We start from the raw sequence: 13,961 nt of genomic DNA on the forward strand, positions 1-13,961 counted from the left end.
TAGTGCACTATGTAAGGAATAGGGTGCAATTTGAGATCCTGCACCCTGTTCTCTGTGAGCTGCAGAGCACAGAGGGAGAACCTCCCACTCACAAACTGGAACTTTACAGATAACTTCTACAGTATTTTGTTTTATATTTTGGGGTTGAGACAGGAAAAGAAGACTTTTGTTCCAGTGGCATAATACAGATCAGCCGGTAAAGCAGAAAGATGAGGAATACACTGCTTCTGATCATGGCTGCACTGACTGCAGTTAGTGAGCAGAAGCCAATGTGAGTTATGTTCTATCCATACTAATTCTTTGTCGATATATTTTACTTGCATCATTGGTCATTTTCTGTCATGTTGCTTTCTCAAATATTACTACTGCGTGTGTGTGTGTGTGTGTGTGTGTGTGTGTGTGTGTGTGTGTGTGTGTGTGTGTGTCAGTGGCGGTTGGTGGCTTTTAAGATGAGGGAGGACAATATTTTTGGGGATGAGCATGGCCTTATTTCTATTACAGCATATTGGATGACTGTCATTCGTATTCCATTCCCCCAGATCAATGTAACATCGATAGATTTAGGCTACTGCATGATACTCAAATTTTCCCTATACCCATCATGAGGTTGCTACAACCTAGTCTATGAATGAAATTTTACAACGTAGTTGCACAGGTCGAGAGAAATTTGAGCAATCAAGGTGACAGACACGGATACATTCAATACCGCCTTGCACAATCTTGCCTGCATCTAGCTGATTTAGGGTGTAATCATTAGTCCAACAGTTGCAAACAACAGTTTCTATTTGACAAATACAGGTATGTTTATCCCTGTTTCGTTCTGTTTGCTTCCGTTTTCCTCATTATCGCCCATCTTCCTCATCATCCCCTGTGTATTTATACCTGTGTTCTCGGTTTGTCTGTTGCCAGTTCATTTTGTTCGTAAAACCTATCAAAGATTGTTTCCCTGCTCCTGCCTGTTTCCCTGCTCCTGCCTGTTTCCCTGCTCCTGCCTGTTTCCCTGCTCCTGTTTTCTAGTCCGTCCCGGCTTTGACAGTTCTGTCTGCCCTGACCCTGAGACAGCCTGCCCTTTTGTACCTTACCCCACGTTCTGGATTATTGACCCCTGCCTGCCCTGACCCTGAGACAGCCTGTCGTTTTGTCCCTTACCCAACCGTTCTGGATTATTGACCCCTGCCTGCCCTGACCCTGAGACTGCCTGCCGTTTTGTCCTTTACCCAACCGTTCTGGATTATTGACCCCTGCCTGCCCTGACCCTGAGACTGCCTGCCGTTTTGTCCCTTACCCAACCGTTCTGGATTATTGACCCCTGCCTGCCCTGAGACTGCCTGCCGTTCTGGACCCATTACACCCTTCCTGGATTACTGACCCCTGCCTGCCTTGACCTGTCGTTTGCCTGCCCCTGTGGTTGTAATAAACTCTTGTTATTTCTACACTGTCTGCATCTGGGTCTTACCTAAATGTGATACAGTGTATCCAGAGGAGGACAGAAGCTAGCTGCAGTGGTGTAAAGTACTAAAGTAAAAATACTTTAAGTACTACTTAAGTAGTTTTTTGGGGTATCTGTACTTTACATTACTATTTACATTTTTGACAACTTTGACTTTTACTTTACTACATTCCTAAAGAAAATAATGTACTTTTTACTCCATACATTTTCCTTGACACCCAAAAGTACTTCTTACATTTTGAAGGCTTAGCAGGACAGGAAAAGGGTCAAATTCACACACTTATCAAGAGAACACGTGGTCATCCCTACTGCCTGATCTGGAGGACTCACTAAACACAAACGCATCATGTTGGAGTGTGCCCCTGACTATCCGTACATTTTCGAAACAAGAAAATGGTGTCATCTGCTTTGCTTAATACAAGGAATTTGAATTGATTTATACTTTTACTTTTACTTTAGATACTTAAGTATATTTTAGCAATTACATTTACTTTTGATACTTAACTATATTTAGAACCAAATACTTTTAGACTTTTGCTCAAGTAGTTTTTTGCTGGGTGACTTTCACCTGAGTAACTTTCTATTAAGGTATCTATACTTTTACTCAAGTATGACAATTGGGTACTTTTTCCACCTCTGGTTAGCTGTCCTCTGGCTACACCATGGTGCTACCTACAGACTGCTGTTGAGGCTACTGGCTAGCTGTCCTCTGGCTAGCTGTCCTCTGGCTAGCTGTCCTCTGGCTAGCTGTCCTCTGGCTACACCATGGTGCTACCCTACATCCTGCTTTTGAGGCTACTACTGACCTTCATTGCAGACAGTGTATTTTAAACAATTATTTGGTGACGTGAATATATTTAGTATAGTTTTATATAAAAAGGAAAAAGAAAAAAAATGTTTCACTATTTTTATTTTTATGAAATTCCTCTACTTATTCCTGCATGTGTTTGTTTGTGTTCGTGTGTGTGTGCGTTTGTGTTCGTGTGTGTGTGCGTTTGTGTTCGTGTGTGTGTGTGTGTTTGCAGATGTCTCATCACTGCTCCAAACATAGTCCACCTGGGAGTAGAGGAGACAGTGACAGTACAGCTCCAGGGAGCTACCAAGCCTACACAGATTGAACTATACTTTCTGTACCAAATTGACAATAATAAAGATCTGTCTGGAAAAAAGTTTGTAACTCTCAATGAAGCCAATGGCTATCAGGAGGTGGTGAAAATGAGCGTAAGTATGCAGAAGGCTAACCTCCTTTCATACCCTGTGGAACTACTGGAACGTGCATTTACATTATTCTGCCTCTATTCTCATATTTTATAGGTCGTTCCTAGCCTGTACGAAGAGGCAATCAAAAACATAGGAAAAACAAAGACAATTGTGCCATATATCCAACTGTCCGCAGAGAGCAAGGATATCTTTTCAACAAAAAAAACAATCATTTTGTCAACAAAAAAGGGTTATGTTTTCATCCAGACAGACAAACCAATCTACAATCCAGGAGAGAATGGTAAAGTCTAAAATAAAAAATGTTGACTATTATATATGATTTTAGTTATAATCCCAATTTGTCCTTTTCCAGTCAATTTCAGGGTCTTCACGTTAGACAACTATCTGCTGCCTGTCGAAGAAAGCATCAATGTCAAGATATTTGTACGTTTGCAAGACATCTATCTGTATGTTAAAGTTGTATTATTGTGTTATATTAAATCTCTGTTCTCTAAATAACGTTCACTGTCTCCCTGCAGAACTCCAAAGGCCTGCTGGTGTACAACCAGGCTCTACACTCCAGTAAACTCCTTCAGGGGAACATAATAATCCCTGATGTTGAGACGTAAGTAGTATGTTGACATAAAATCTATGGAACACAGGACATCAGTAGCACTGACCACTACTCTGTCAATATGTTTCAGGGCTGGCCATTGGAAGATTGTTGCCGCTTTTATCAACCATCCCATGTCCAACTCTTCAGTGGAGTTTGAGGTCAGGGAATATGGTGAGTATCAAAAATAGGTTGCCTGACTGTATGATACGGCCCAACAACAACAACAACAACAACAACAACAAAGTGAAGCTCACCTCTATTTCTTTCAGTTCTTCCTACTTTTGAGGTGAAGATAGCAGCTTTGAAGCCATATTATTTATTGACAGAAGAATCCTTTCAATTCAGCGTCTCTGCAAGGTGAGATTGTTGAAGCAGATTGTATTTATGGACTGTTTTGTGAATTGTTCATAGCATGTCAAGTAAATGTGTGTTGATTGCAGGTACACCTATGGCAAAGGTGTCAATGGCATAGCTTATGTTAGATTTGGACTAATAGACAGAGAAGGCAACAGAATACATTTACCTGGCCTAGAAAACAAGACTTCTGTGAGTTCACTTTATTATCTTAAAGCTTTACATAAAAAAATGTAAAATTAAAGTCAAATTTTCTGATTGTAGAGTTATTGTTTTGTATCCAGGCCAGTTCCATTGACTTTTATTTTTCTGATGAGCCATTTGTGAACTTTTTTCTGGTGTATTGTAGATTCAAGACGGTGTCGCCAGCATTACCCTGCCAACTGAAGACCTACGTGGGAAAGCAGAAAAGCAAAGCATCCAACACATGGAGGGATACAATCTGTACATAGCTGTTATAGTTTTAGAAACAGCAAGTAAGTCCTTCATACAGTTAGATAAAACATGCCCATAGCAGAGGATTCAGGTATTTTCTCTTGGATATACAGTAACTCTTTGTGCTGTATGACAGTGACTGTCAGTCTGTCTGTCTTTGTCTCTCGCTCTCTCTCTCTCTCTCAGGCGGAGATTTAGAAGAAGCTGAGAGCACTTCAGTAAAGATAGTGACGTCTCCATACATCATTGACATGTCTAAGACTAAGAAATACTTCACACCTGGAGGAAAGTTCTCTATCCTGGTACTGTGTGGTCATTTCTGCACTCTAAGACAAACGTTAACACCACAGAGTAAAATATAATTGTATTTATTCATGACATCATATTGACATTAACAAATCCCTTCCAAATGAGACATACAGTAAAATAGTTATCAGTGTTATCAATTGTATTGGCCTTACCATTTAGAATATGACTGTATCGACAGACATAGTCGACTGGGTATATGCTGCATGTTTCATTCTCAGGCTACCACCACTCACCCAGATGGAACCCCAGCCCCTGACCTCCGTATGAGGGCTTCAGTTTCAGTGACCTCTGTAGGAGGCACACAGGAGTCTAAGATGGAGGGTTCCGGTAACTCTAAGGGTGAGGCTGTTCTCACCTTCGAAGTGCCCAAACTGGCCACGTCTATGGACATCAAGGTACAGGACAGACAGAGAACTTTCAATCAACACTGTATTTCCCATGTAGTTTTGTCAAGTGTTCTATGTGGCTCTAATTTCCATGTGAGGTAATATTGACGTACTGTAACTTTGCACTGTGTGTTCTTGTCTCTCCAGATGTTTGCTGAGGGAGAGGATAAAGAGGTAGTAGTGACGGATGCCAAAATGACAGTGTTAGCAGTCCAGTCTGAGGGGAACAGCTACCTGAGTGTAGAGATAGAACATGTCACCCTGGAGCCTGGAGGAACCATGACGGTCACTCTCAGAGACATCACCCCACCAGGCACCCCACGACCAGCCTACATCTACTATATGGTAACATACTGGAGTATCAGTCCATTCTAATAATGGATGGAGATGACCATTTACCACTTCTGCAACATACTTTATCTGTGCATAGCTTCAAGTTTCCATACACTACAGTAGACTCGGTTTGTCATAGCTGTAACCAACATGAATATAAGCACGTTGGGGGTTGAGAAATTAACCTTTTCAATATCTGTAGTGAAGAGCAATAATGTGTTATTTCCTCTCTTTCCATTCTTTCAGGTCCTGAGTAAGAGCAGAGTGGTCCAGATGAACAGGGTCCAGAGGACTGAGCTGACCACCTTCAGTCTGCCCTACAGTCTTGACCTGGTCCCCTCCTTCAGATTGGTGGCCTACTACTTCACACAGGCACCAGAGAAGACTACCATAGTGGCTGACTCTGTGTGGGCTGATGTCAAAGATATCTGCAAAGGACAGGTTCTACAGTTACCACTTGTTTCTCTACTTCTACTCTTACTACACTTAGCCAGTTCTGGTTTTATCCTGTTGTCAGAGCTGTGCATCAAGAAGGCACATTTTATGATTTTAACTTGACTAATAAAGATCAAAGTGATATAGTTTTCCATGGAGGCAGATTGTGACAATGTCTTTGTTGCTGTGTTTTCAGATCGAGATCCTTCCATTTAAAGAGCATAAACCAGCTGACTTGGTGAACGTGGTGGTCCGAACAGACCAGGGAGACAAGGTAGCTCTGGCTGCTGTAGATACAGCTGTTTACATCCTCAACAAGAACAACAAACTCACTCCTCAGAAGGTACATAACCTCTGTCTGTCAGGTTGAATGAATAGCTACATACAGTATGTGTGCCTGCTGGTGATATTTCAATCTCAATGTGACTTCCCTGGTTAAATAAAGATGAAATAATACAGTAACATAACATTATTAGTCTGGATTTTGGCTCAGTCTCAGGTGTATGTTGACAGCTTCACAAGGCTATGACCTGGTATCAGCTAATAGAGCATTTCCTAAGCTAAGTCCTGGAGGCCAAAAGGGGTTTACGTTCTGTTTTTTGCCCCAGCACTACACTACGCTGATTCAAATAACCAAAGCTTGATGATGAGTTGATCATTTGAATCAGCTGTGTAGTCCTAAGGCAAAAACCAAAATGTGCACCCCTTGGTGTCCTCAGGATCGAGTTTGGAAAACGCTGAGCTAATGTACTGTATCACAGAGGGCAGGTTTGTCTGTGAAAATACAGTATACCTGAGAATATATCTCCCCGTGTATGTACTGTGTTTATATGTATCTACTGTATGTGCCGGACAGTATGTACTGTTATATGTATCTACTGTATGTACAAGACAGTATGTACTGTTATATGTATCTACTGTATGTACAGGACAGTATGTACTGTTATATGTATCTACTGTATGTGCCGGACAGTATGTACTGTTATATGTATCTACTGTATGTACAGGACAGTATGTACTGTTATATGTATCTACTGTATGTACAGGACAGGATGTGTTTGTCTACCAGGGAGAATGGGATATGCAAAAGACAAATATCTGTTGTTCATGTAGTAAATGGACCAATAAAGTAATCTTCTTCTTTAGATGTTTGCCTACATGAACTCATATGACCTGGCGTGTTCTGTGGGAGGAGGCAGGAACTACCAGTCTGTGTTACAGGACGCTGGGCTCGCCTTTATAACCAGCTGGGTGGATACAGAGGATCACGTGAGAAAGGGTACCATTTACATTTAGACATTTAACTCATTATAATGTTGAATGAATAGTACATGTAAGGATCCTGGTTGGTTAAAGCATATCACTGCTGCTGTTGTTGATGAAATTTATTCCACACAATATTGTAAAATGATTTTTCTTTTGTCCTCCGATCAGATTACTCCTGTAACAACATAGGAAGATCGAAGAGAGCCTTGAACCATCACCAGGCTTTCTCTGATATCAGTAGGTGTAGCAGTAACCTCAGCAAACCAAAATTGGTTCTGTGAAAGTTCCCAGAACTTTCTTTAGGTCGCAGCAAATGTTCTCATAACACAAAACTGTCCAGTTGTGCTGATGATTATATAACGTTTGTATAAAACATTTGCCTGATGATACAAGATCATTCCTATAGCACATTTCATATGTTCTTTAAATGTTCCCAGAATGTTTCTTTAGGTTGGAACATTGTGGGAACATCACAAAAGATATGTTTCCAAAACACAAAAACTGTCCCGTTGTGCGGACGATTCTACAATGTTTCTTTTAAGTGGCAAAAAAAACATTCACCTAACATACAAGGGCGTTCCCAGACCACATTTTGTCTGTTCTTTAAAGGTTCCCAGAATGTTTCATTAAGTTGTGGGAACATTGTGGGGATATGGCAACTGTGCAGTTGTGCTGACATTCAGATAATGTTTGCATCAGGGTGCACAAAACATTGTTTTGATGTTGCAAGAATGTTGACAGAACAGCCTTTCTGAGTTCTTTAAAGGTTCCCAGAACATTTGTGGGAAACTGGTGGGTACATTACAAGAGATATGCTCAGTTATGATGATATTCATACAATGTCTAAGTTAGGTTGCACAGGACATTCCCTTAATGTTGTAAGAATGTTGACAGAACATATGAATTAAGTCTGGGATGTTGTCTGGGATGTTGCAAGAATATTCTTATGATATTCACAAAGGTTGCAGAGAACATTCCCACAATGTTGCACAATGTTCCACAATTTCCAAATAGGTCCGTTTTTATGACGTTCATAGGATATTTGTTTTAGGTTTAACATAATTGAACATACATTTAGCCTTTTCTTAGAGGTCCTCAAGCAAAAGTCATCCTAGATCAGCAGTCATAGTCTTGGATACCATGTAAAACATTTTAGTGAACGTTAGGAGAACATTCCAAGGGTATTTAACTTTTTGTATTTTTTTTATCCTAATGTTAGATAAAACCCTATCTAGAACTTAATGGGAATCTTAGCTGTTCTGAGAATGTTCCCAGTTTGGTGGGACTTCTCCTATTCTCCCGCCATCCTCTGAGCACGCTAGTTTTACTCTTATGGTGAGACTATCAACTATTATTAGTTATATAAGATGGACAGCACTCCAAAGGATACGTTTCAATAATCCTTTCATGACTAGTGTTCAGATATGTTTCAGCAAAATCATTCCTTAGTAAATGACATGTATATAATGTATTAGTGAGACACAGAGTTCTTGTGTGCAGTCAACAGGTATCCGGATCATTTGGAGAAGAGGTGTTGTCAGGATGGGGCCAAGTTTAACAGGCTGGGTCTGTCCTGTGAGAGCCGTCATGCTAAAACCACCCACAAGCTCATTTCCTGTCGCACCGCCTTCCTCAAGTGCTGCAGAGATGCCACCATGCTGAGGAACAACATCAAGAAGACCAGGAAGACATATAGCCTGGCTAGAAGTACACTATCTTATTATGTTATTACATTAGTAGTTGGACAATGACATCTAAGAAGAATCTTACAATCTACATATTATTGTGGTGCATTCAGTAATAGATAGATAAATAGATAAATCAATACTTTTGTATTTTTGCAGACTAGTTGTACTACAGTATATGCACATATTTTGCATTGATTAAGCTGAACATTTTTTTATGTTTTATGAGTATATGCATATCTCCCTGTCCCCTTCCCTGTCCTCTTCCCTGTCCTCCTGTCTAGCGAATGGTGATATGGATGAGGAGGAGGCCATAGATGAGGTGTCTGTCCACCTGCGCTCTTACTTCCCTCAGACCTGGATGTGGGACATTGTTGATGTGGAGCCCTCTGGTCTCGTAAGGTAACCTGGTAATCTGCAACATCATGGACTTCAGGGCTACATCCCAAACGACACTCTATTACCTATATAGTGCAGTACTTTTGACTGGTAGACTAGGGAATAAGGTGTAATTTGGGACACAAGCCAGGACTGTCATGATTGGGGCCCAGAGTTTTCCCTGACCATGTGAACAGACTGGGTCAAACCTGGAGGCCAATATACTGTAGTGTAACTAGTAGTTAAATCATGTTGCATGTTCATATTTTCAGACACAGTATTGCTGTCCCTGACTCCATCACTACCTGGGAGGTTCAAGCAGTGGGAATCTCTAAAACAAAAGGCAGGTCACCTCTTCCTTCTAACCTAAGACCATTACACTATCCTGGTCCCAAATCTGTTTGTGCTCTTGCCAACTCAGTTTGACAGTCATTGTCAAGCCAACCATGACAACGAGTGACAAGAAGTTGGCATGATAACACAAAGAGACTGGCGCTCAGGTTATCATTATGCCATTAGACTTTCAGAGGACAGTCATCAAGTGGTTAATGTTAGTGATGGTTTTCCCTTCAGGGTTTTGCATAGCTGAGCCCAAGCCTCTGGTGGTGTTCCAGGACTTCTTTGTCTCTCTCAGACTGCCCTATTCTGTGAAGAGAAACGAACAGCTGCAGGTGAAAGCTGTGGTGTACAACTACAGAACCGACAGTATGGAGGTAACTTGTTTTCTTAAAACAATATATGTCAAAACAATATATTAAAATCCAAAATGCCCCCAACAGCCATTTATTCAAATAAACAGCAGTTGCAGACATTATCATGTGTAGATTCCTTTGATAGACATGTTTACTATACTAACATCTACTGCCATGTCTACTGTATGTGTTTCTCTCTATGAAGGTGACAGTAGAGCTGGTGTGGGTGGAGGGTCTGTGCAGTGCAGGGGGAGACAGAGGGTACAAGGAGGTGGTCACAGTACCTGGTAAGTCTACTGTCCCTGTCTACTTCACCGTGGTTCCTCTGGTCATAGGAAACATCCCTATCCAGGTAGAGGCCTACACTAAGACCGCTCGCGACCAGATCAAGAAGGACCTCAAAGTCACGGTATGAACACAACACTGGCAAATGTTTCAACTTGTATCACTTTTCTCCCACTAATACACAGTAGTTCTACTGTATATCTCCATAATACATATGTACATTAGGCTACATGTGGTTCTCACTTCTTTCTTGAGCTGAACACAACTGGCAACATGTGGATTTGAATCTCTTCTTACCATTTTTCTCCCTTTTTACAAAAGTTACAGTACAGGTGCAGGATCTTAATTTGATCACCCTGTTGCGGGAAGATTTTCCTGCAATGCATGACATTCAAAACTTGTAGTGTATTTGAGGTTTAAAAAGGCTCTGGAGTTTGTAATTTCCACTTTAACATTTCAGACTTGAAATGAAAAAAATGTTTCAACCCCTACAAAAATTTAATAATTCTAATTTCCTGCTGCTGCAGGATTATTTTCTTGCTGTAGCAAACTGGCTCAAATTCAGATCCTACATCTGTATATGTCTGTATAACCATTCTGAATGAGACTCTCACCTTTTGTTCTGTTATACAGGGGGAAGGGGAACTGGTCTCAATACAACATGAATACAACATTGATGGGAATGGTAATGTTGTTTATCAGAACATCGGTAGTAAAAGGGACATTTATGCAAACAAGCCAAATCAGACATTGAGTTAAAACAGGTTCTCGACTTCCTATCTATGTTACACAGCTGCCAAGTCAATCGAACTTAAAATCCCACCTCCTCCTAGTGCTGTACCTGGACTGGAATCTGACGCCTACATCAGTGTCAAAGGTAAGTAGGGTCCACAGACTCGCTCTACCCACACCTTTAGACAGACTTTCTGTTCATGTGGCGTCTGTAGTACTGAATGTTTACATTTAAAAATATTTATTGTTCCAGGAGATATTATTTCAGACTAGGAGTCTTCCCTGACCAATCTCCAGGCCTAGTTAACTACTATAAGGGGGAAACCTCCTGGTCCCATGTATAAGCTCTGTGCCCATGTACCCCCCATGTAGGTGGCGTGATGGGAGAGTCCGTGGAGAACTGTCTGAACCTGGATGGAGTGGACCGGCTCATCTCCCTGCCCAAGGGGTGTGCGGAGCAGACGATGGTCACCATGTCTCCAGCCATCCACGCCATGAGATACCTGGACACCACGGGACAGTGGATCGACCTGAAGGCTGAACGCAGAGACGAAGCTCAGGCCATGATACGGACTGGTGAGGGGACACCTTAAGTTAATCGCTTTGAGACATCTAACCTTGTGGGAATCAAACAGTTGAAATGAATTGATTATTTCTCTTTCCAAGGATATGCCAGAATCCTGACGTTCAAGAAGACAGACGGATCCTATGGAGCTTTCCTGTCAACACCAAGCAGTGTTTGGTTGACAGCCTTTATAGCCAAGGAGTTGTCCCAGTGCAGGGACGTGATTTCAGTGGAGGACTCCTACATCCAACAGTCTATCTCCTACCTGGTGTCTAAACAGCTGGCCAGTGGAGCCTTCACTGACCCTAACCCACTCTATGACCGCACCATGCAGGTAAGAATACTTTATTCATCTGTGCGAAAATGTGTTTTTTGCTGTACCCAACCACTCCAATATAGACACACATACACAAAAACACTGGAGCAGTGGGCAGCCATAGTGCGCCGCATGGTGAGCAGTTTATGGGTTAAGTGTCTTGCTCAAGGGCACAGCGGCTGGAGACGTCGTCTTTCTAGGATTTGTCACCTAACAACCCTCTAGTCGTCTCGTCCAATGTTTTCAGCCCGTCAGGGATTCGAACTGGCAAGTTTCCGGTAGCAAGCCCACCCCTCTAGCCGCTATGTACGACCCAAATGTTCTCCATGACCAGACCATGCAGGTACACTACCATAACATACAATACATTACTGTGTCTTTACCTGTCTGCTATCTCTCCATTCCCATCAGGGTGGAGTGGGAGGGTTTGAGGGAGAGGTGTCCCTGACAGCGTTCGTTTTGATAGCCATGCACCACGCTGTGCCACTGTACCCTGAAGGACAAGACTCAGAAGTGGTAATACATCATTCAAGTCATGGACTTTACCTTAACATCACTGACTTAACCTGACTAAAAGTTGTGGAATTATCCTAAATGGGCAAATGGGTTTTGCAACAGACTATACCAGAATGAAGCTCATGCATTTTTGACTCTTGTGGTAATGTTTAAGTAATGCATATTGCTAATTATAATGCTAAATATATCCACCATTCCCCTGTGTTAGAGGTATGCTATGGAGCAGGCCAAGGTCTACCTGGGGTCGAAGGTGGACTCCCTTGAGAGGCCCTTCGCTGTATCCATCACCTCCTATGCCCTCTCTCTAACGTCCCCTGGTGGAGATGCTGCTTCCATGGCTCAGACCAAACTCAGGGCTTTGGCACAGTGTGACAACGGTCAGTACCATGTAACTTTACTGGTCATCTGGATAAGAGGGACTATGGGTTATCTAATTGTCATATTACTTCAGTAGTCCTCTAGATCAGAAGGGCTATATTCATCTACCACAAGTGTGTTTACATAACTACTGTTTTAATTAATTCCTTTGGACATAAACCTGCTTTGATAAATAGCTCCTGTAAAGTATTACAGGTCGTGGCTGGAGAAAAAGTCTGCATAGGGTATTCTGCGTAGACATTGATTTCCTTGGCTGTATGAATACAACATTTAAACAGCAGAGGGCGACATATTTACTGATCGTGTCCCCTGCAAAAGTATGCCGCTGTTAAAGTGGGGGCTGAACCTGCTGATTTGGCCTCGTTTTCCGTATTGGTCATTAACTCCATAGGGATATCGAATGTTAAACCAAATTGACCATGGGCATTACGATCGTGTCGCAAGAAGCTGCACTCCGAATTGATTGATTACTTGGGTTAGGCCAGCTGTCGGCATGTTTGACCCTACCCAAGGAAAACTGATTAGGTACCCTGCTTTCCATGACATACCATTTTTTTTCCTATCATCTCGCAAATGACCGTTTCGAACGACACTGACCAAATTATCCTATTTCTACGTTGTAGTACATTTTGACACTAGAATACATGTTTCTGACTCATCGATGGCACATATGCCGTTTTCAAAATAAGAAGTTACTCGCTCTTTAAAGTTACTGTACACTCTTAGAAAAGGTTCGACATGAAACCCAAAATGGTTCTAGTGGCGAAAGAAACCCACACCTATTTAGGCGAGGTGCTGGCTAGCGGAGTAGAACACGAGGAGCTCAGATCCAACGTTTCGACAGACAAGCTGTCTTCATCAGGGTATAATGACAAACACTGCGGGGTGACTCGTTTATATAGTGTCAAAGGACACACACAGGTGTCTGTAATCGTGGCCTGATATCATTGGTTAATTGTCATATATTAAAATAACATACCAAAAACATGCATGGATAGCATACGATCATAGATACCATTTGGCTACATAGGCCTACAAACATTTACAATAGCAAAATCACAATAATGGCTTCAGATCAAAGTCTACGTTGAGACCGAAGGGAGCAAGAGTCTTTAAATTAAAGATCCAGGCAGCCTCTCGTTTTAACAATACATTTTCGAGGTCACCCCCTCTCTTAGGGAGGGTTATATGTTCGATGCCAATATAACGTAGGGACGAAATCGAGTGGTTTGCTTCCAAAAAGTGCGCCGCAACTGGGTAAATCGAGGTTTTGCACCTAATGGTGCTACGATGCTCCGAGATTCGTACTTTTAATTCACGCTTTGTTTTACCCACATAATTGTTTACCACAAAGACAAGTTATAAGATAAATAACTGTGGAGAACGTGATAACACCTTTGATTGGGATCTGTTTCCGTGTTTGGGGGTGTTTGAAGGATCTACATGTATAAGTGCCATTGCATTGGCACAGCCATTACACTTGAAGTTTCCATCAAGTAGGGGCGCAAATAGACGTTGTGCAGAGATATCTTGGGGCGGTAAATCAGAGGTTACCAATTGATCGCTGAGATTTCTGCCCCGAGAGAATACGACCAAAGGAGGGTCCGAAAACACATTAACGTTACCGACA

The 13,961-nt window shown here is 41.9% G+C and overlaps 1 protein-coding gene across 1 annotated transcript in view; it reads left to right on the plus strand.

Annotated features, from left to right (window-relative positions):
• LOC106581002 (complement C4-B) overlaps positions 1 to 13,961 on the plus strand; it is a 27,438-nt gene continuing 13,477 nt past the window's right edge. Inside the window, exons 1-27 of the mRNA XM_014162647.3 lie at positions 1 to 271; positions 2,476 to 2,671; positions 2,765 to 2,951; positions 3,024 to 3,094; positions 3,190 to 3,275; positions 3,355 to 3,437; positions 3,536 to 3,623; positions 3,707 to 3,812; positions 3,970 to 4,096; positions 4,242 to 4,357; positions 4,583 to 4,759; positions 4,898 to 5,095; positions 5,330 to 5,524; positions 5,715 to 5,861; positions 6,665 to 6,797; positions 6,953 to 7,021; positions 8,285 to 8,491; positions 8,754 to 8,871; positions 9,120 to 9,190; positions 9,421 to 9,560; positions 9,745 to 9,948; positions 10,458 to 10,509; positions 10,618 to 10,701; positions 10,929 to 11,132; positions 11,223 to 11,455; positions 11,849 to 11,953; positions 12,162 to 12,330. Coding sequence (XP_014018122.3) covers positions 210 to 271; positions 2,476 to 2,671; positions 2,765 to 2,951; positions 3,024 to 3,094; positions 3,190 to 3,275; positions 3,355 to 3,437; positions 3,536 to 3,623; positions 3,707 to 3,812; positions 3,970 to 4,096; positions 4,242 to 4,357; positions 4,583 to 4,759; positions 4,898 to 5,095; positions 5,330 to 5,524; positions 5,715 to 5,861; positions 6,665 to 6,797; positions 6,953 to 7,021; positions 8,285 to 8,491; positions 8,754 to 8,871; positions 9,120 to 9,190; positions 9,421 to 9,560; positions 9,745 to 9,948; positions 10,458 to 10,509; positions 10,618 to 10,701; positions 10,929 to 11,132; positions 11,223 to 11,455; positions 11,849 to 11,953; positions 12,162 to 12,330 — 3,628 coding nt within the window. The 5' untranslated portion in view covers positions 1 to 209. The remainder of the gene's footprint in view (positions 272 to 2,475; positions 2,672 to 2,764; positions 2,952 to 3,023; positions 3,095 to 3,189; positions 3,276 to 3,354; positions 3,438 to 3,535; positions 3,624 to 3,706; positions 3,813 to 3,969; positions 4,097 to 4,241; positions 4,358 to 4,582; positions 4,760 to 4,897; positions 5,096 to 5,329; positions 5,525 to 5,714; positions 5,862 to 6,664; positions 6,798 to 6,952; positions 7,022 to 8,284; positions 8,492 to 8,753; positions 8,872 to 9,119; positions 9,191 to 9,420; positions 9,561 to 9,744; positions 9,949 to 10,457; positions 10,510 to 10,617; positions 10,702 to 10,928; positions 11,133 to 11,222; positions 11,456 to 11,848; positions 11,954 to 12,161; positions 12,331 to 13,961) is intronic.

Source organism: Salmo salar, chromosome 20, assembly GCF_965601325.2.
Source record: "Salmo salar chromosome 20, fSalSal1, whole genome shotgun sequence".
Lineage (NCBI taxonomy): Eukaryota > Metazoa > Chordata > Actinopteri > Salmoniformes > Salmonidae > Salmo > Salmo salar.